Here is an 18,620-nt window from a genome sequence, read left to right on the forward strand (position 1 = left end):
GTGCCAAATGACGTTAACGATCAGCCAAAGAAAATGAATGTTCGAAATTTACGAGGGAATAATTGTTCGCTTTGCGAAATTTCAACTGAAATCTACTTTACTTTTTGAATCGTACATTTTTCTTCGGATACATTCTTTATTTTATGGCCGTTTTTGCGATCGACTGTAAATATTATATGTATATGTGACTCGAATCGTTTAAATTGCTTCGTGTATAGAACAAAAATACATTGAAAAAGTATGAATTCAGTCTGGCAAGTTTATAATCCATAGAAATTTATATAAACTTGAAATTAAATACGTAAGATGTGCGTTGTTTGTTATTTATTAATGTCAGAATTTATGTCAATGTATATATAAATAATTATAAAAATTCGGTCGACAGAAAGAGAGATGTTCCTTTGATAAAATAGCAAAACTATGAATGTATGAAATGTATTATGTACTCTGTTTCTCCATGCTTAAAGTGTAACGAGACGGTCAAGGATTAAAAAAAAAAAAAGAAAAAAAAAAGAACATATCGTGGGTAAGTCACGATCACGGGAAACCATACGGTGGCTCAGTTTTATTCGAACGTTCGAAAATACATGAATCCGTTAAACTGCAAACGTCTTACAATAGTATTACCTGTTATTAATCGCAAAAATAGTTGAGTTTCCAAAAAGATTTTGGAAACGTTAGGATGGTAGGAATGCGTGAAATGTTCAGTAATATATGCATCTCGTTTTATGGAACGGTATACGGTCTAGCTCAGCGGCGTGATCCCGTCGATAATTCCATAAATAGTGATCTATCGATATCTCGTTGACATCTGTTTTCTTTAAGTTTAGATTCGGATCGCGACCAATCAAATATCTCAATTCCTCCTTCATCAACTCGACAGCCCTTATCGAGCATCCGCGAATTTCAATTTCGTCATCCCCGCCGTTTTCTAACTCTTCATCTGCAAATGTCAGAGTAAAAGGTGTAACGTGCTACACTCTATTCTAACGGTAGAAGCTCTCTTTCATCGAATGGCTCGTTCGGTAGTCGCAAAGTCGTAACGTCGTAACACTTTTACGTACGATCAACGTACTTGTGTACGATCACATACTCTTCGGGGATTACTGGTGCAATGGCCGCACTGAAAGTGAACAATTCGTTTGCAAGAAAACTTACCGCACTGAAGCCTATATAGCAGTCCACTGCTATAACGTAACACCCCAAAGTGCAAGAGAACTTGAGGAATACGGTAATCAGCGAATGCCGTGATATAGTCTATATCGTGGAATTCACCTATTCCCTCGCCGTTGAAACAAGTCCAAATATCGGCCACCAATATTTGTGCCCTCTTGTAGAAACTTACTAAAAGGAAAGCGTTCGCTCGTAAGCGACTGATTCGATATAACATAACACCGTTATCTTTACGGTTTCGACAAATCGATACTTTACTAGTGCATTGACCTTAAAGATAACAGAGTTAGCCTTGCCTTTTCGGCCTGGCACACCTACCTCGAAGATTTTGGTAGTCGGCCTCGTCTTGATACGATACAAATTCGTTCACGATAAGTTTCAGCAACTTTTCCGCTGAACCTGAACACAATTTGATACATTCCGTGAAGGTGCCTACGATCGAACAACATTTTACGATTCAGCTTGCAGCATCACAGACTTAATACAATACTTAGCAAAGTGTAACGAATTGTAGCGAATCAAGTATGATAATTTGCTCAGAAAAAGCACGCTCGATAACTTTACAATTTATCAAATCCTTTAAAGACAAATGTTATACACTTTCGTTTTTCTTTTCTTCTTCTCTTTTTAATTTTGTTTGTATACAACTAAAGTACCTTGATAGTTTTCTAACAAAATCTTTCCAGCTTCTCGCAATGACTTTATTCTTTCGTCTAAAAGTGGAATGGTAGCTGTATTATCGCCCCGAAAAATCTGCTCGGCGTCGCACCTCGTTATGCGAGAGTAATACTTTGGGTCGATTATAGGTTTTCCCTCCTGTTCGATGTACAATAAATTAAGCGTTTTACGATGTTTTTCAATGAAACGATACACGATACACGATACATATTCAAACTATTTTTAAAACAACGTAAACACATTTGATTTGTAAACAAATGAAGTTGGACGCGTACACGAATAACGATGAAACGATATTTTCTCGTCAAATTTCTCAAGAATCGTTTTTGACCAAACGTTTCGCTTTCTGGCCAATAAAATGATGTCAACGTGCGATAAACATACTACCGACATAATTAGTCTTAAAAGGCCCACGTGAGCATTCATTAGGTAAAATCTACAAATATATTTTCACAATTAATTCCATTTCTTCTTTCTGTCCTATTTATTCGAATCAGAGGTTTGGACAAGCTTATCGAATCGATTCCTAAACCTAAAGGTGCTATTCCAAATTTTGGTCTACCAAAATGGAAAGTAATGCCATTAGAGTCAAAGATTCCAATGGTACCTGGACCAGAAGGTGCTTATAATTTTACCAGACGTAAAATTGGCAAAGAGTTATGGATTCCGGCACCGGATGCAGAATTTAACTTGAGCGATCCTTACTGCTACGAAATGGAATTAACTTACGACTCCCTTCACGATAAGCATTTAGTTCCTTACTTCTCCAGACCGAATAATATTCAACATTTAATCAAAACTGGACTTGTTACAAAGAATTTAGATGCAAAGTGCTCGTTGCGCGATTATAACATGTACAGAAAGTATTTACGAAAGTTACACTGCGACAGTATAAGGAAGGAGCTAAATAAAAGATCGAAATGGTCCACCGAAGAAAGAGCTATTCGGTATGCGCAAGAACAAGCACAGAACGAAGTGAGAAGGTAACCACGAAAACATGTATCGAGTTACAGATGACCATATACATACATAATATTTATAAACGTTACCATACAATTTCCATCATCAGATTAAAAGAAAGAGACAAGTTAATGAAATTGAGGAGAACGATTATCAGAAATCGTAAAATTGCTGAAAAACTCAGACTTGAAAAACAAAAAGAGAAGCAACAAAAAGTCGAAGAAAGGTTACACATGTTGTTATTAAGGAGACAACAAGTTCAAAACTTGCAACGTATTAAGAGTAAAACGCGAGCAGAACATATTCGACAGAAACAAAAAGCTGCAGCAGATCGTGAACGACATAAAATAATTCAAACTCTGTTAGAATGGAGAAGAAAAGAACGCATACGCAAAAAAACTAGGGAAATGCGATTATCGCATGAACAAGAAGAGAAACGAAAATTGGTACAACAAAAGTATGCATCAATGTTTCAAGTATTACAGTTGTGATATCCAAGTAAATTAATTTAAAGAAAGTTTCTTTAGCTGTCGCTAATATTTTTCTTTTTTTTTTTTCTCTCTCTAACATTTGTCGTAATATTTTAGATGGGAAAAAAGACACGAATTTCAGAGGAAACAAATTGAAAAAGAGCAATTTCTGTTACAATGTATAGACGATCGACGCAAAGACTTTATACGAGCGTATAATGATAAAATAAACCGAGAAACAGAAAGAATGAAAAGTACTTGTTACCGAGTACTTGAGAGTTTAACATACGGACATTGATAAACGTGATAATTTAATTTGTAGGACTCTTGAAGGATGTAAAAATGTTCGTAAGGTGTTACTTGGCTAGACGCTACGCAGGTGGGGAACGAATTTGCTGCGAGAAAGGTTTTAACGACCATGTTGACAAAGTATTCCATTTAAATTTATAAATATCAGAAACGTTCGATACATAAGTATTTTTTTTAATAAAAATTCAACTATTTAACTAAAATTAACACCACGAATCATATCGCAGAATCCAGTATCATCTGTAAAATCTGACAAAAGGGAACATCGATCCAAGCTTATGCATGCTTATACCACTCCGATGAAACGTGATACAGATAAGGTGATAGAATTTCTAAATTGTTTTGGCAATCTGATAAATCATGTAACCAAACCTAGATAACTCGATAGAAACTATATCCTACAGCGTATTAAGTATCCCAATCAAAAAGTATCGCAAACAAAGAAAAAAACAATGAAAGAAGATAAGAATACAATGTTGAAAAAAAGAAATGAGAGGAAGATAGCAAAGGATGGACAGACCAAAACGAAAGAAAAAAATTCAAAAGCAAGGAAAAAGAAAAAATATACTGTTCATAAAAGTGGTAAAAGTGGTAAAAGTGGTAAAAGTGGTAAAAGTGGTAAAAGAAGAACAGGTAAGAGAAGACGATTAAAGACAAAAATAGACGAAGAAGAAAAACCTGAATTGGAAACAATAGGAGAATCTGTGTCTACGATAAAAACTATAGAAACTTCTGAAGCAGCGACAGCTTCTACACCTACAGAAAAGTGCAGATGTCAAATAATTAAAGATTCCATTAAGGCTGTTGCAACATAGCATCATTATTCGTATATTTATCAAAACCAGCTTAACTTTAGATAAAATTAGTTCTATGGTCGAGTGCTTTTGTTAAGATTATAAAAGAATATGACTCACATCCATCGCCCTCTTAATAGAAGCACACAATGCAAAATATCCTGTCTGGCCGTTGACGGTCCACTTTGGAGAATCCGATTTGCTCCAAAACGAATAATTCAATGTATCTAAGACGAATATCCAATCGACAGCCCTGTGATCTTCGGGAGAAGGATGAAATTGAAACTGGGAAAAATTGTTTGTATTTATTCTCCGATTCTTGAGGTCTTCTAAAATCTGTGAAAAAGGATAACCTTATCGTTTCTATTAAAAGATAATTAATTGCAGTGCAATCAAATATTCTGTACTTGTTTTTACACGATAGAATTGTAATATAAATTGAAGAAACAAAAGTTACTTACTACATAGGTTATATTTTTAATTCCTAATTCTTGGAGGAAAACATTTTTAGATAACATTGCTATTTGATGGCCAGATTCTCTCGGCATTAGAGCCATTGTTACATATAATATTACAGTTCGTCTAATTACCAATGAAAAATTAATCAGTAAATATTAAATTAATCACTGCCTGACAGCCACTGAGAACGCCTGTCGCCTCGAACAACATAACGACATGCACGCATGTACACAGTGGCGCGCCATGCGGTGGGAAAATGCCCAAGTTTGTCGTAAAATGTAAAACAACTTACCATCTACAGTTAATTAGACAAATGGCGCTACCTAGCGGATGCAGTGGGAACTATTCGAGGACAAACATGGGCGTTTTCCCGATAGAGGCGCTGACCAAATTCCGAAAATTAGTTTGATTTTTCGCCGCTTGGAGTCGCCACCATTGAAAAACTGTAACGTCGGTATGTAATAAATTTGTCGCGTCATCTAGTGTACGCAGTAGAAACTACTTTTACTACAAGCTTAAGCATTCCCCCACCGATGGCGCTATTGGTATGATTCTATCACGTGACATATGATCCATGGCGCGTTAGCAACAATTCCGTTGTAAACAAACATGGCTGTCAATGTCAAAATTCGTGGGATCGTTTCTTGGATCATCTTTTAATTATGTGCATAAATGACTAACTTGGTATTACTGTACCAGTGTTTCAGAATTTTGTAATACGTCAAAGGAAGGTAAGAACTTTAAATATTGTAATCGTATAGTTTTTATTAAAAGTATTCTTTGAAACATAACGCACAACAGCACATGTACACTGCGTCTGCTTAGATGAAGCACGCTAATAAGAGAACTCGTAAATTTAGTATGAGAAATTGCAGGAAAATAATTTAAAAATATAACCGAGTTGTGCATATTAGATGATGCTTAATATTTTTTTTTTATTTTATAATATTAATACCAAAATTTGAGGTTATTTTCCATGATGCTATGATACAATTTTATTTATACATTCTTCTATCATAGTTCATCATTTTATTAAGTATGAAAATAAAATGTACGTGGCACATTTCCTGTGTTCTTTTTCTTCATCCAAATAATTCCATGACTCTATTATTACCATATATTCATTAATAATTTAAGTAAAATTATTGTTCTTGCTTTCTCTGTGTGAAAATTATAATTTGTTACAGAGTTAAAATTTATTATCCACATCGAACGTAATTTATAGTTTTGAAAGTTAATAGTCGAAACATAAAGTGTTGTGTCACTTTATTTAATCAATCATAACATTTAATAATACATAATTTAACTGATAAATGTATTCTGTGTTTAAGTTTTTACATAAGGACATGCGTTTCTTATTTTACGATACACTCGATTGTAGGTAATACCTAATTTTTATTATCATAGGCAACTATTTTCTGTAAAGTTTGATAAGATTCGAAACTTCAACGCTTCATTTGTAATTTACATACGTAACACAAATTACAATGTTTAAATAATATGCACATTTATATTTACATATAAAATTTCAATTATTGCGATAGTTAGTATACTACTTTGTTGTATCATCGCTGCACGTTTATCCAACTTTCCTTTTCCACAACTGATAAAACAATTTTATAGTCTTATACGTAGATTGTTTTTCTTGTATTTTGCTCGAAAAATTTCTTTGAAAAGTTGTCAAATGGCATGATTAAATAAAAGTTTTTGAATTACGATGTAACTTACAAAATATGAATAATATTACAAACATGTTTCGAATCCTACAGTCTGAAAAGTCAAATGGTAGTGTGCTTCGTCGCATTCATTCATTCAAATAACATATGTACATAATACCCCCTCAACGTAAAGTGAACAGATTAAGGCTCCAGCGGGCTATAGGCTACATTCTACAATGTACAATGCATTATGTACTTTGTTAGTTTCCGTTTCCGCGTACATGTCTGGTTGTGTAATGTGTGGTAAGCGATAGCACCAAAAGATTTTCCAACATCATTATTCGATACAAATGATCCATACAACTACGATATAATTAACACAGAAATTAATCAGTTGCAATGATTAACATTTATTTTATTCGGTATCGTTAAACTTTGCAACGTATCTGCCATAATAGACATACTTATTGTAAAACAATACATCTTAACAAAAATGTATAAATTTATACTTTATGAAATATAAAATTGGACAAAAATAGTAGGCCTTGCCCACCGATATTTGTAGAGTTACGATCTCCTTTATATGTATATTTTGTGTATCGAATGGTATGAACACGTAATGGCATTGCGTACCAGATTGCAAATCAAAGATAGACATACCTATTCCATTTGATATTACATATTTTGACATCACCTGTGGCCCCAGCATGCTATTATATTTGTACATAGCATGAAACCAGTACGGTAATAATATTCATTTCAAGATATACGAGATGTGTTATTGTGCTTTTTAGGTGTTACAAGGCTTAAGTGTTAGAAAAAATTGTATTATTGTGCAACTAACGAATCGAAATTTTAATTGTCACTAATCCAAGTTTTTTTAACTCAATGATTTCGTTAGGCTGACCGAACATTCACATGTTAGACAGCAACTTCCTTTCGATCGTGTAACATTTCACGTTACATTATACTCTGACAGCTAACGCCACGATATCGATGCGATTAAAAACAAAGAGAAAGGTATTTAACCTTCTACTCCTGACTGCAAACACGATAAATTGCATAGTATGGAATTTACGGAGTAGAAGGATATATTCATCCAAATTATCAATAAGACAATAATCCATCTAATTAATCGTAATGGATAAATTCGATAAATGCAACTCGCCAGAAATTGTCGTTCACATTAAAAATTAATTATTGCACGAGATCATGAAACTATAAATTAAATAATTTATATCTGTTTGATACCAACAGTATAGATTACTATCTAATTGATAAACTTTGAATGAATCCATTAAATGCATTAATGAATTCCAATATTTCACTCCGGATTGCTAATTCATATTTGATTTTGGCTATTAATTACAGATTCGACATAGTTTGATTCACTAAATATAATTCTAATTAAAAAATGCTTACAAAAAGTAAGACCAAGGATCCCCGTTACCCCAAGAGTGTAAATTTATTAAATGCTAGTGATTCTATAAGCAAATGTAACACACATCCATTAACGTACGATTAACGTATCGATTAATGTTACTCTGACTGAATATCGTAAAAAAAAAAGAATATTTTTATAATGCGGATGAGTATCTCTAACCTGCATGTAAATTGTATTATGTTTGAAATCAACGTTACAGCAAAAGACTTGCTTATGAAATCCGTTAAAAATAAGATACAAGATAGTAAACATAGTTATTGAGCAGTTAGAAATCGTTAATATAGAACTTATAAAAATGAGTAAAAAAGCAATAGTATATTGTAATAAAAGTGTCTATTTTTGTTTCTTTTTCAAGCAACCGATGATTACGAAGATTCCTTTCTCTATTGCTTAAACTTTTGCAATAAGATAATTAAGGGGTCCAGAGGAACCTTGAGTGGCATGCATGAGTTTCAGTCAAACATCTTTAACCAAAGTTTATATAGCATCGTTACATTTGCTCCCATGCACATCACACCTCCAGACTTCACCCATGCAGCAAAATGCGCTTTTTAATTATTTCTCTTAATATTATATAAAAAAATCTAGTTCTATTGACTCTTAAGCTCTTTGCCAATACTGTACGATACAATTTTGTTCCAGTCAATTTTCGTTCGCATAACGGGTAATTGCCTTCGTAAGGCCTTGAAGGTTGTGTCAGACATGGTTTGGTAGTTTTCCGAAATAGCAGTTTGATAGTCATTTTCTGATTCCTCAACCAGTCGTATTAACTCCTTGGCTGTTTGTTTCTCATTTGAAATTGGTAAGCTTTCTTTTACTTCTTTGCTACTGACCAGCTGTACATTTCCATCTTCGTAATAATGAACTTGTACTTTAAGGCTACCTCTTAGTTCCGCATTTCCAGAACTTGGACTAAAACTCACAGTCCACACAGAACGCCAACGGCCATTCCAAAAATTTTTAGGTTGGAACTGATGATCTTCTATGCAAGCTGTTAGCGTAATATTACCTATGCAAACGAAAACGCTATTCGTTATTTTCATTTCTTATCGTGGAAGTGTATAACTTACGGTTACCCAAAAGGACTGGTAATACCTCCTTGACTCTTTCCAAAAACTGAACACGCGCCGTGTCTATAATGACTTTGAGTATAAGTCGTTATTTCATCTTGAAAGGCTGACCTCCAAGGTTCGGCTATGGAATCCGGTTCGTATGGTTCGTAATCTTGGGCCTCCTTTCTAAGATGATCGTATTTAAAACTTTGCTTACTACGGGCATCGTAAAACCTCTGTCCGCCTAAGTCATTGTGTTCCGTTATAAGCGCAGGATATTCGCTTCCTTCGATCTGAAGCCAAACGTAGATTAAATTACTAGGTATAACGCGAAAGCTTTAAATTATGTCGATGTTGTAGCAAAAAATTTAGATGCAAAATGCCTTTGTAGCAAATCTATAACTAACCTTAATGGAATTTAACCGAATCTATTGTAAAATACATACCGTTCAAATAATGAAACGAAAATTTGACCGAACGGGAAGTGAAAAAAAATTAACAATGGATTTTGTAAATTTTCTTTGAAAAACCAGCACCATATGTAACTAAAATTAACTATACAGTGGCGCACAATCACGATCGAAATTTCAAGAAGATTCTCGCGTAATAACTGTCGTATACAAGTTGGACGATATTTGATATAAACAATCACAGGAACCAGATGAACATTATTCGCGCTCCAGTTTCATTAAAAAGTCAACGTCACCTGTCGAAATCCCGGACGCGTGTTGCCCGATTAGGCACGCTATTAGACGTTGAAATTTGATACCGGACGTTCCTGAGACACCGTGACCCTTTAATGCCACAAATACCGAACGGCGTAGCGGTTACTATCATAAAAAATCGTTGAAGATCGTCGGAAAGGTCGATGATGATACCTTAACAGGCGTGAGCTGATCCTTGTTGTATTGAGCAAATGCCCCAGATGCACCCTCCTTCAACAGGTTGTCGTTGTTCAACAAGACCCTCACATCATTGAATACCTCGTTGAATTCGCCTGGTGGCGAATGCAGTATAAAGTCCGAAACTATTCGTACTTTTTCTTGATCAGGAATCACATCTCCATCCGCCGCCATCTTACCTTTCCACTGGCACGCACACTCCGCGATGTCAAACCAAGGTTAGTGCAGTGCAGGTTGTACCGGCGTATCGAAGCACTGCCCTATATACCCGGTGACGCATCGCAAACGGGACATAACTCGTAACTCGTCATCGACTATATCAAACATATTTAGTAGGATTTTCATCGAATACCTGTTAAGTTACCACATCATCATTTTCACACCAAACCAACCTACAAACAATATCATTCTCTTTTTCAACGTTTCTGCGGAATGCGATGTACGCGATGTACGCAATGTTAAATAGACAAATATTCGTAGAAACCTCTCAAGTAATGCCGATAAAATAATTACAAAATGTATTTGATATCTACGATAGGAAGACAGAGTATCGGTATCACACAGAACATGATAAATTTCAGATGAATCTCGACTACGATTATTGCCCCTTCCTAGTCAGCCGTGCTTTTGCCTTCTGGATTCTGGTTCCAATACATATACTTACATATTGATACAGCCAGATATCACGTTTTATCAGGATATCGCAGCTGATTCGTGTAATGTTCCCTTCTAACCGCATCAGAAAATCATACTTTTCATCGAAAGTTCGTCGCTGCTGGGTATCTGGTTTACCCGCCAAAATTTGAATAGCTCTCGAATTGAGAGGAAACATGGGTTCGAGTTCGAGCCATATTGTACCGCGCATTCGCGTCGTCCTTAAATATGTTTGTCAACTTGCAAATATTTTGTTCCTCTTTTCTTTCATTACAATCTTGGAATTATCGTTAAAATAAAATTAATTAAATATTGCTAGATTTCCAAACAAAATCAATCATGTTATTTGATTGAACGGTAAAGTCTAATATAACAGGATTTTCAAGATATGGTGGACGATCCGAATCGAGACATTTTGCCTGTAAGGGAAGGCTCCTGCGCGGATACCTGTCGCAGTAATATAGGTGTGTATTTCATGAAAAAATTTATCAAAATATTACTTGTTACCTTTAACTATCGATTCGATACTACATTAATACATTAGTGTATCCAACTCGAAAAGTATACAGTAAGACCTCGATTCACATACACGTATATATGTATATATATATATATAGGGAAAGAGAGAGAAAATATCGAGAACTAACTGTGTAATCTTTTCATATTTTCAAATATTAGTGCAATGTCTTCGGCAAATTCAAGCTGATATTATTTTCTTATTTTCACATTGAACATACCAAAGATCCCAGAGAACGGCATTTTGTGTATAAGCTCGATCGTTACCAGCTGGAGGACAAGTATTTACGACTGCTCGAAGAAGCAAGCGACTTGAAGAAACTGTCAAACTGTCAGGAAGACAAGATCAAACGATTGGCGACGAAGCTGATGAGAGTGACTGCCAATCCAAGAAACTGTACCGTCGCTTTGGACGTTTACGAGGACAAAAATAAAATAATCGCCCTTGAACTCGAAAACTCCAAGGTAGTGGGGTGAACATTTGAACTTGATCGAAATACCGAAATTCAACTGCTTAACTCTACGAATTTAACTTTACTTTTAAAGAAAACTAACAATTACCATGTATAAAAGTTTATGTAAAAGAGGTGCGTTACTAATCGATGTTCCAGCTGAAAGATAAAATCTCTGTGTTGAGAAATCAACTGTTGAGTCATGCGGTAACAGGTAGATCGTCATCGAGGAGCCGCAATCCCCAAACTAGGCCATCTTCCGGGCGCATGTAAGTGCGGACCGTTATATTTCGTATTACTAGCGATCCGAGACGATCTACAAATCACTGATCGTCGTGATCCTTGTTTTAGAACGTGTCGAAGCGAGAACAGCCGCACCAAGATACCGTCTTGTCACTGCATCGTCGAGACCGTTAACGACGACTACGAAGCTCGAAGTAAAATTGAGGTAATAGTCATACATTGGAAATACTTGAAAGTTGAACGCTTGGAGTCGAATGTTGGTTTCGAACAGGAATTGGAGGCGCAAAAGAAAGAGATGTCCTGCAGGATAGCGCAGCTGGAAAAAGAACTGTCCGCATATACGGTTACTGCTCGGAGGGAGAAAGTCGCTGAGAATATCGAGTACATAAAATGCTGGCGACAAATGAAGCAGCTGAATGATAAATTGATAGTCGCACGGAACACGAACGAGTCGTTGAATGCGCAAATTAACGGTCTAAACAGGATGCTCGAGGAGACGACCAAGTACGCTCAATCTCTCACTTATACATATTTTGCTTGTGCATCGGCACGCGGCGTAGTTTGGCACTCAACGAACAATGTTCACCCGTTGCATTACGAGTTTCTCGCTACTCTCTTTTTCTCTCTCTCTCTCTCTCTTTTTGCGACTTTGCGTTGAGATGCTTGAAAGTTTTCGAGTTGAAATAAATAAAACAATCGCAACCCTTGTATAAACACAATTAGGAACAACCAAGAGACTACAAAGGCGCTTTTAGCAGAGAAGAGGCGGTTATCAGAGATCGAAAAACAGATGCTGAAGACGAAAGATTCTCAATTCTCGTTGAAAGAGAAGGACGAGCAGATAAAGGACTTGGTGAACGAGCTGAAAATATTACAGCAACACAACAGCGAACTTATAGCACTCAGTTCCAAGAAGGGTGACGTTGAATCGGAGAACCTAGAACTGAAAAGAAAGGTCAACGAGCAGCGTCATGATCGGGAAGCTTTAAAAACTGCTTTCAATGCCGAGCAAACCAACATCGTAGCTCTGCAAATCTCGAACGAGCAATTACTTGAAAAACTTGACGAACTTCAAAAGAACATGGACAGTTTAATGGTACAGTTGACGGTCAGTTTATTTCCAAAGTAATAGATTCGTTTAAATAATCACCTCAACAAACGATACTTGCGTTATTTTACAGTCTTTTCAAACTCATTCTCAGACCGAGAAACAGGAAACGTCGAAGGCAACGCAGATATCAACGAAGCAGCCCGATAAAAAACTCTCGACAACGACCGACAGATACCAGCGAAAGGAATCCAATGCCGATTTGGTAACAACGTGCCGAAAGTGTTGCGAAGAATCCAAGAATATAGTACGATTGGAAGAGACGATTTACGTTACTCGAGGACTGCAAGCCTCCAAACCGATAGACCAATCCGTGCAAACAGAGTACGCGGTTGAACTGATCACCGTGAACACAAAAGATCAAGTGACATCAGCCATGACGCCTGGCATTGAAGAGAAATCACAGGACGAACCACGAGAAAAGCTCGTCATCCAGGAGAAAACGGAAAGGACGATATCTAAGGAGAATCCTTTGACGCCAGAGAAGATGTTGAAGCTTCTGGAACAAGCACAAATTAATACACCCCTAGATGCAGCGAGATTCGCCTACAAGGATGTGGCTAACGACGTAGACTATAACGACATCCTGGATCTAAACCAGAGACACAGGCAAGTTGTCTCCCTTGAAAAACTGCTCTTCGGCGATTCTAATTGCTGACAAAGACTTTTCGGCTACCGATCAGTCTCGATAAAATACTTGATTTCGCGTAGCAATTTATTCAATATCGAGCAGCGGACATTTAACGAGCCGAAGAATATTCTATTCGTTCGCCGATATAGAGATTCTTGACAAAATTTAACATCGTTGCTCCAAGAGAAATAGATGTAGCGATCGTATCGTCAAGCTTCCAGATTGGTCTTTAAAAGTCTCTCAATTGCTCGCTCGAAGGACGAGATAAAATAATATACAGGGTGGAGCAATAACTATAAATATAAACACCCTGTATAATAAAATATACGTAGATAAGTGTTCGAGTAATTGCGGTGGTGGTGGGTGGCCGCAAAACTCTTAAACAAATTTTGTATTGCCGTACATTCTCGATGAATGGTCTTTTACAGTTTTTACGTTCGCCTTTCTTGTAAAACGAATGTATGCGTATGTGTATCGGTGTTACTACTTTGTGCGATCCTCGTTACGTTGTAATATATGTTTCGGTGTTACAATAATAACAACCGTTGAAAAATGAACGTTTCTCGAAGAAACGTTTCTTCGATCCATTTATTTAAACTCCCTATCCTATCACGCCACCTTCAAAAATGATTGTTAGATTGTGTTGCAGCGATGCAGAAACGTTTAGTCGAGCGCTCAAAGAAAGTCCAGCATTCCAACGCGAATCTCGGCAAGAGAAAAACGAGAAATACCCAAGTTCCGCTGATCGTTTGGAGTACCAACCTCCCGATACCAATAAATTCTTGTCTCTTTTATTTAACGTACTACAAGAATATTGTATTTCGGGTACGATGCCCGAAGGTGCCAGTTTGTATCGGCCAACGACAGTCGAGCACCAATTCTCGAATGACACGAATAACAGTATCGGCGAAAGAATCGGTCGAGGTTCGAAAAAATGTTTAAATGTAGCACTCAAAGATCAGCACGCCACTAGTAATTCCTTAAATATCGAGGCTTTAAACGAAACCAAGAGAGTTTCAAGGACTACAACCAGTCTAATAGGATCCGGTTGTGCTATAAAGAAATCCTGCTCGAACATTAATAACAAACCACGCCAAGAAAAAATGAGAAGAAAAATGTTTCCGAATGTCAAGTGGCGCAATCAAATTACCAGGTTCTCCGAAACTAGAGATTGTAATTGCAACGACACGATACGCTGCAATTTTAGTTCTGATTGCGATTACCGTTGTTGTAACGACGGTCACAGGAAGTCGCACGCTGCATCTACAGCCGATAATCGAAATTCCCAACGTAAATTACGATCGATGACAATCAACAACGTTCCAGAAAACGTTCAAACCGATACGTTCAATTCTTTCGGTCATAGTTGCATACAGGATGGTCTCGGCACGATGTACATAACACGGTAACGAATATTCGTGGTTTTAACCCGTTAAGTACGATCGCGTTACCGATTCAAAAAGAATCTACAAGTTTTTCTTGAAAAAGATCGAAGAATGTTCCAGTGATAATTGTTTTTTCATTTTTGGAAGTAAATTGCTGGACGAAAACGAGGCAGGCCCATATAGATCTTGGGAAAGGAACAAGAGATTTCCAAAAACGAAGAACGATTCCGATGACGATAAATCGTTGCGCGAATACGTGAACCAGTTGAACAAATGTAGAGAATTATTGGACAACGATTGTTCTTTGAACAACGCAGTTGGCATTTCATCAGTAAGAGCTGAAATATTCCGAAATTCTCGCGACGGAAATATTAAAGCATGGATAATGTACTTGGGATTAGGTAAAGGAAATAATAGATGACGCCAAGAGCCGAAAAGCGGAATCATTCTGTAGCGTAAACTGCCCGAACGAGTGCGCCGATGTTTCCAGTTCCGCGTCCGACTCGTTTCCGTTAGTAATAACAGATGGTCAGGGTCTGATGGAACTTCATATCTTATCTCTGCAACTCTCAACTTCTGTTAGTACAATATTATATAAAGATATACGTATATCGCTATACACGGTGGGTGTTTCTTTGTAAGTAGAGATGAATTTAGGACGAAAAGGTAATTTTCAAAGTTGGAATAAACATCGGAGTAGCAGATAAGTGTTTAATACATCTTGCTTACGATATACACACAGTATCGTAGTAAAATGAAAAAGAATAAAGAAAAGAGTGATTTTTCTGTTGAACATTGCTAGGCTAAACAGATCCTTTTTCGAGAGAGTAACCTAGAAAACGTATCGTTGTTCGTAAGCTGGGACATATGGAACCAGGAGACAGCGTACACACCGACGTTAAAATGTTCCAAGTTGAACTTCAATTCCTCGTTTGTTTACCGAATCCCAGATCTCCATTCCTTCTTCAATTACGTTCTCTTGGAGTTTGTCATGTTTCAAGTGAACGTCTACCACGAGGACAATGACAGCTACGTGGTAGCTGCGGGGAAGCTGTGTATCAAGGACATTCTGGATTATCCCCAGAACAAGCTGCACTATATCGCTCCGGTGAACGGCGTGATTCCCTGCTCGCTTGGCACCACTTTTGGACAATTGTCCCTCTGGGTCAGACTGAGTTGCGACCTCGAGAAGGTGGAGGCTTTCAAGAGAAAACGGAACTTGAACGGTCAACCGGACTATCATCGAGTCATCGGGGAGAATGTACCCGAAGCGGTGGAACCACCGCGGAAACATGACGCGGCCGCGGCCGCGCCGTCGAAAAATGGCTTGTACGTATTAAAGGAGGGAGGCGCGGACAAACATTTGGCTTACGAGTTGTCCAAGGATGACATCTTTCTGCAATCGCCCATGCCATTTGAAACAAGTAAAGGTGAACAGAGTGTATTCGGTAAAGAAATCTAGCAATAATTTCCAACGATCCGAATCCAAAGCTGTAGAATCGGTGATGAAACACGGTGATCTTGGTTCGCTTTATAATTTAGCATCGTTATAATTGTATAATACAACACATACATGTATGCACCACGTACGTTACATAAAGGTGAATTGGCTGTAAACGGCGATAGCGAATCGGCTAGGGCTGATGACGACATTTTGACCGTAATGAAGGTGACCGATACGGATCTTCGTCTATCGAATCCTTACGAACAATCGATGAAAGCAGAACAAGTACTTGAAAATGATCCTGATATCCTGGATGATCGGCACCGGTATCGGCATCATCATCGATTACAAGAAAAGTAATCGATCTTTACTTTTTAGTTGTATTCTCAGCACATTTCTGCTTTCAATTATTATTGATCGAAAGACACGCGTTTTATTAGAGAGCAGCCCGAGCCACCGATCAACGATGCAAACAAAGAAACGGAAACACGAGCAGAGTCATTGAGTATAGCAGAGTTCAACGCCGATATCGCTAACGTAAGGACCAACGATCGAACTTTACTTGAATATATCTTTGTTACAGTATACATGTATAATACGTGCGGATAGAGCGTGTCATTTTCGAAGCGTTGAACATTCTTGAAAATTATCGCGGACAATTAAATTACTATAAATAATGCTAAGCTGGCCCAAGAGAATAGAATCGGATACTTGAAAGGTGGTGCACCGTGGATAATTTTAATATTACGAAATTTTCATTATACAGAACGTACGCGATAGGTTGCTGACGCAGAATAATTCGAACGAGTCGTTCCAGGAAGTTACCAACGTTTTCTCGCAGAAAAATTGGGACAAGTACAAACGGAAAAGCATACTCGCGTTCACCACCGCATTCAGTAATTACACGCTTCGCGTTCATGTTTCTCGCTACACGTAAGCGTGGTTTATTTACGAGAATGAATTGCAGGGCCCAATAGCAAGGAGAACCAGAACAATTACGACAGCGAGACTTCCAACGACGGCGTATGAATTTCACTTTCAAACATTTTACTTGTATCCTCGTTAATGGGTTCTCTGTGGGATCTCTTACTCGAAATATTTAAAAAAAGAAAAAAAAACCAGAATATCTGTTTTTTAGTATTTTAGGCTAGAAAATCCTTGAAACAACGCTAGTTTTTCTTTTGCTTGTTGCAGTCTATTGAAAAAGACACGATCGCCATCGAAATCGTCAATATTATTCTGTTCCCGAAAAGTTTTGTGATGGAGGACAAGGATATACAGCTGCTTTACGTCGAATTTTCCTTTCTCGGGTACTGCGGTGCCGATATGGAAACGATCTCGGTGCAGAAACCCACGTTGCCCGACCAAAAACTGACGTTCAATTTTCGAAAAAGTAACGAAACAAACATTTCCTCTTTAACGATCGGAAGAGATTGCGTTTCTCGTGAATTTAATTACAGAATTTCAAGTAGACGAAGAACGTCACGCGGTGCAAGATAACATTTTGCGAGCGATGCTCAACGAGTCCACTAACCCGAGCATAAGATTTATCGTAGTTTCCGAACCCCTTCCTGAGGAGGATGACACGAAAGAATGCGCAGAAATCGGGTAAGATAATATTAATTTGTATAATTGGAAATTGCTCGATGTATAATACATGTATATTGGTTCCGCAAAATAATCTTAGGTACGCCAATTTCAATCTAAGAGAGTACGCGCTAGGAGACAGTGAAAAGATAGTAACACTGCCTATATACGGTATAAAGGAGAAGGAGAAAATTGGTCTATTGAAGGTAGTACGACGTTGGTTGACCGTTAAGGCGTAGTTAATGAAAAACTAACGATTACAGATTTCCGTAATTGGTCTCGATACGATACGGCAGCGTTTGGGAAAACGTCAGTCTAGTTTATAAAGAAATGATCGAAAACGATATGCCTGTAAAACGGTGAAAAATTATTTGTGCGTGTAACGTTCGACGAAAAGTCTAGTAAAAGTCTAGTAAGAGGTAATTGCATTAATTAAAATTCCAACGATTGTAAAAGATCGAGTTTATTAAAAACTACTTACACAAGTAATAGAAAATATTCTACGATATTTTTGCTGTATACGCTCCGATTCGTTATTTTGTATTTACCGTAGGAAGGAATCGTAGGCTACGCAAACATCGATGTCTGCATATTCTTATCGTAATTCTGCCTCTCGATTGTCCATGTCCAGTCAGTCATTTTCTGCTATCATCTCAGCGCCATTTCTCCGCGTCACATACGGATACATACATACATACATA

At 37.3% G+C, this 18,620-nt stretch overlaps 4 protein-coding genes across 12 annotated transcripts; 2 read left to right on the top strand and 2 right to left on the bottom strand.

Moving 5' to 3' along the window:
- Positions 1 to 293: 293 nt before the first annotated feature.
- On the bottom strand, positions 294 to 5,062 carry LOC128893497 (queuosine salvage protein). 2 transcript variants are annotated; one of them, XM_054154494.1, is made up of 6 exons: positions 4,846 to 5,062; positions 4,505 to 4,720; positions 1,830 to 1,989; positions 1,492 to 1,572; positions 1,159 to 1,344; positions 294 to 943 (listed from the first exon to the last, which is right to left on the bottom strand). In XM_054154494.1, exons 1-6 carry the CDS (start codon positions 4,939 to 4,941, stop codon positions 705 to 707), a joined length of 978 nt encoding a protein of 325 aa, XP_054010469.1. In that variant the 5' UTR covers positions 4,942 to 5,062; the 3' UTR covers positions 294 to 704. The 2 variants fall into 2 exon arrangements, with proteins under 2 accessions (XP_054010469.1, XP_054010468.1); XM_054154493.1 differs by having other exon boundaries at positions 1,492 to 1,605.
- Positions 1,972 to 4,644, top strand: LOC128893499 (fibrous sheath-interacting protein 2). 6 transcript variants are annotated; one of them, XR_008461354.1, is made up of 5 exons: positions 1,972 to 2,834; positions 2,921 to 3,268; positions 3,399 to 3,710; positions 3,818 to 3,910; positions 3,995 to 4,644. XR_008461354.1 is itself a non-coding variant. In XM_054154496.1 (3 exons), exons 1-3 carry the CDS (start codon positions 2,428 to 2,430, stop codon positions 3,577 to 3,579), a joined length of 936 nt encoding a protein of 311 aa, XP_054010471.1. In that variant the 5' UTR covers positions 1,972 to 2,427; the 3' UTR covers positions 3,580 to 4,644. The 6 variants fall into 6 exon arrangements, 1 of the variants encoding a protein (XP_054010471.1); XR_008461355.1 differs by having other exon boundaries at positions 3,399 to 3,660; XR_008461353.1 differs by having other exon boundaries at positions 3,399 to 3,910.
- Positions 5,063 to 5,447: 385 nt separating the features above from the next.
- On the top strand, positions 5,448 to 18,317 carry LOC128893819 (uncharacterized). The gene is made up of 21 exons (XM_054155062.1): positions 5,448 to 5,574; positions 10,940 to 11,017; positions 11,296 to 11,534; positions 11,681 to 11,790; positions 11,873 to 11,969; positions 12,036 to 12,268; positions 12,488 to 12,872; positions 12,946 to 13,513; positions 13,932 to 13,962; positions 14,153 to 14,908; positions 15,036 to 15,219; positions 15,290 to 15,466; positions 15,691 to 16,318; positions 16,490 to 16,688; positions 16,773 to 16,869; positions 17,099 to 17,228; positions 17,300 to 17,355; positions 17,527 to 17,725; positions 17,793 to 17,940; positions 18,020 to 18,125; positions 18,183 to 18,317. The coding sequence occupies exons 2-21, from the start codon at positions 10,942 to 10,944 to the stop codon at positions 18,243 to 18,245; spliced, it is 4,482 nt and encodes a 1,493-aa protein (XP_054011037.1). The 5' UTR covers positions 5,448 to 5,574; positions 10,940 to 10,941; the 3' UTR covers positions 18,246 to 18,317.
- On the bottom strand, positions 6,093 to 10,651 carry LOC128893500 (F-actin-capping protein subunit alpha). 3 transcript variants are annotated; one of them, XM_054154499.1, is made up of 4 exons: positions 10,564 to 10,651; positions 9,876 to 10,291; positions 9,041 to 9,290; positions 6,093 to 8,954 (listed from the first exon to the last, which is right to left on the bottom strand). In XM_054154499.1, the coding sequence occupies exons 2-4, from the start codon at positions 10,071 to 10,073 to the stop codon at positions 8,536 to 8,538; spliced, it is 867 nt and encodes a 288-aa protein (XP_054010474.1). In that variant the 5' UTR covers positions 10,074 to 10,291; positions 10,564 to 10,651; the 3' UTR covers positions 6,093 to 8,535. The 3 variants fall into 3 exon arrangements, with proteins under 3 accessions (XP_054010474.1, XP_054010475.1, XP_054010472.1); XM_054154500.1 differs by lacking the exon at positions 10,564 to 10,651 and adding an exon at positions 10,384 to 10,500; XM_054154497.1 differs by lacking the exon at positions 10,564 to 10,651 and having other exon boundaries at positions 9,876 to 10,521.
- Positions 18,318 to 18,620: the final 303 nt, after the last annotated feature.

This window comes from Hylaeus anthracinus, unplaced genomic scaffold (assembly GCF_026225885.1).
Source record: "Hylaeus anthracinus isolate JK02 unplaced genomic scaffold, UHH_iyHylAnth1.0_haploid 3, whole genome shotgun sequence".
NCBI classification, from domain to species: domain Eukaryota; kingdom Metazoa; phylum Arthropoda; class Insecta; order Hymenoptera; family Colletidae; genus Hylaeus; species Hylaeus anthracinus.